Source organism: Elephantulus edwardii, unplaced genomic scaffold (genome assembly GCF_000299155.1).
Source record: "Elephantulus edwardii isolate Elephantulus edwardi_28Jun2011 unplaced genomic scaffold, EleEdw1.0 scaffold00085, whole genome shotgun sequence".
Classification (NCBI taxonomy): domain Eukaryota; kingdom Metazoa; phylum Chordata; class Mammalia; order Macroscelidea; family Macroscelididae; genus Elephantulus; species Elephantulus edwardii.
In genome coordinates this window covers 90,146-92,415 of record NW_006399835.1, presented here as the reverse complement: position 1 = coordinate 92,415, position 2,270 = coordinate 90,146, and the positions used below count along the sequence as shown (strand labels likewise).

The window sequence follows — 2,270 nt, the reverse complement described above, 5'->3', positions numbered from 1 at the left end:
CAGAATAAGAGTTGCATAGTAAAGTGGTCTGTGGTGGGGTGGGTTGGGGAGCTGTATAACAATGAAAGAACTTTTTTCCTAAAGAAAAAAATGATCTGGGGGCAAGTGAGGGCCAGGGAGGAAAATGTGCAACAATGAAGGATTGGAAACGCAAGTTCTTTATACACTTTCATTAAAATAAAAAAAAAAAAAGTAATGGACATCTTATGTAAGATAAAGTATTGAAAATATTATGGTCTGAATTTATTCTTGCTAATTCATCAGATTTCCCCCCATTTTGTATCTAGGATCTTCTCAGTAATTTTATCAAGACATCTGAAAGTAATATAATTAAACAGACTATTTGCAGTTACCTAGATTGTGAGAGATCTTGTGAAGCTGATGTTTTACAGGACACCATTTATAAGGTACTAGAATTAACAACTAAGTATTTTAAAAATGTATCTGATGGTCTTTTGACTGATAAATGTTCAATTCCATATAGATCTTATCTAAGAATAGCAGTTTTAAAAGTGACTCATGGCATTATTTTTTAATAGCTGTGTAAACTGCTATTTTCATCTAAACAGTTCGCTTTTATTCTTATTCTTTCTCAGGGATTTGTTCAGTTAACGTGCAGTAAAACTTGTTGCATTTATTTCCATAAAATTTGCTGGAGGAGGTTCAAGAATGTAAAATATCCAGGTGAAAATGATCAGGTAATTGCTTTTCCTTCTCTTTGGTTTTTTTAAATAAAGTTTTTATTTTATACTGGTCAACTTATAAAGTTCATATACATTGTTTTTTTCATACTAGATCTTTCTCATTTCCTCTACCCACCCCTCCCTCTATCCATCAAATTGTGTGACCCTATGATTAACAAACCTCCCCAGCCCACCCATTCTCACCCCTTTGCTCCCACCCTCCCTGCCTTGGATCCTCATGCATGTTCTACAATAATAGTCTTATACAGTATTTGTCCTTATAGGACTGAGTTAGTCCACTTAGCATAATGTTCTCCAGTCCCTCCCAAGTTAGGTAGTGATTTACAAAAATTATTGTTCTGCACGCTGCATAGTATTCTGTCATGTAAATATACCATAATTTCTCAATCCGTTTGATTATGTTTGGACATTTTTTCCATGTTCTTGCAATGGTGCATAACCTTGCTAGCAGTGCTGGTGTTCAAGTCTCGATTAGTGCCTCAGTTTTAGTTTTCTTGGGGTATATTCAGAGCATTGGTATAGCTGAGTCATGGAGTTTCTGTATTCAGCTTTTTGAGAAAATGCCAAACTGCCTTCCAGTGTGGTTGGTTATACCATTTTACAATCCCACCAACAATATATGAGTTCCATCTCACCATATTTGCCACTGATGCTGGAGTGAGACAGTATCTCGTGGTTTTGTTTTGCATCTCTCTTATTGCCAGTGATTTAGAGCATTTCTTCATGTGTCTGTTGGCCATCTGAATATCTTCCTCTATGTGAAGCAATCTACATGTTTAATGCAATCCCAAAACAGGTACCAAATTCATTTTTCAAGGAGATCAAAAGGGAAATTGTTAGGTTTCTTTGGAAATGAATGAGACCTCGAATAAGCAAAGCACTTCTGAAAAACAAAAATGAGTGGGAGACATAGCACTCCCTGACCTCAAAACCTATTACATACACAACAGTAGTAATCAAAACAGCCTGGTACAATGACAGGCACATAGACCAATGGAACAGAATTGAGAAACCAGAAATGGACCCATCTATCTATGGTTAATGGATATTCAAAAAGGTAATAAGACCTATCAAATGGGGAAATGACAACTTCTTCAACAAATGGTACTGGTAAAACTGGGCTGCTACCTGCGGAAAGCGGAAACAGGATCCACATCTCACACCACACATAAAAACCAACTCTAGGTGGATTAGAGACCTGAGAGTAAAGTCTAAAATCATAATGTTCGTAAGAGACACATTTGGATCAAGTTTAGATGACCTTGTTTATAGTCAAATTCAGCCAGAAATGCACAATTTGGAGAGGATAAAAATGATGAATGATACCTTCTAAAGATTAAATTCCTGTGTGAATCAAAAACTTTTTCCAAAAAACTCAAAAACACAAAACACAACCAACCAACCCCAAAATCCCCAACCAAACTTTTTCCAACAGAGTGAGAAGAAAACCTACTGACTGGGAAAAACATTTGGTAATACCATTTCAGATAAGGGTCTCATATCAAAAGTTTACAGAATCCTCAATGAGCTCTGGTGGCCTAGTAGCAAGAAGCTGCACTGCAATCC

The 2,270-nt window shown here is 36.3% G+C and overlaps 1 protein-coding gene across 1 annotated transcript in view; it reads left to right on the top strand.

The window, feature by feature from the left end:
- Window positions 1–2,270, top strand: part of LOC102861351 (E3 ubiquitin-protein ligase DZIP3-like) — a 112,885-nt gene that overhangs the window by 33,424 nt on the left and 77,191 nt on the right. The window contains exons 8-9 of the mRNA XM_006890028.1: window positions 288–407; window positions 597–698. Of these exons, the coding sequence (XP_006890090.1) occupies window positions 288–407; window positions 597–698 (222 nt within the window). The remainder of the gene's footprint in view (window positions 1–287; window positions 408–596; window positions 699–2,270) is intronic.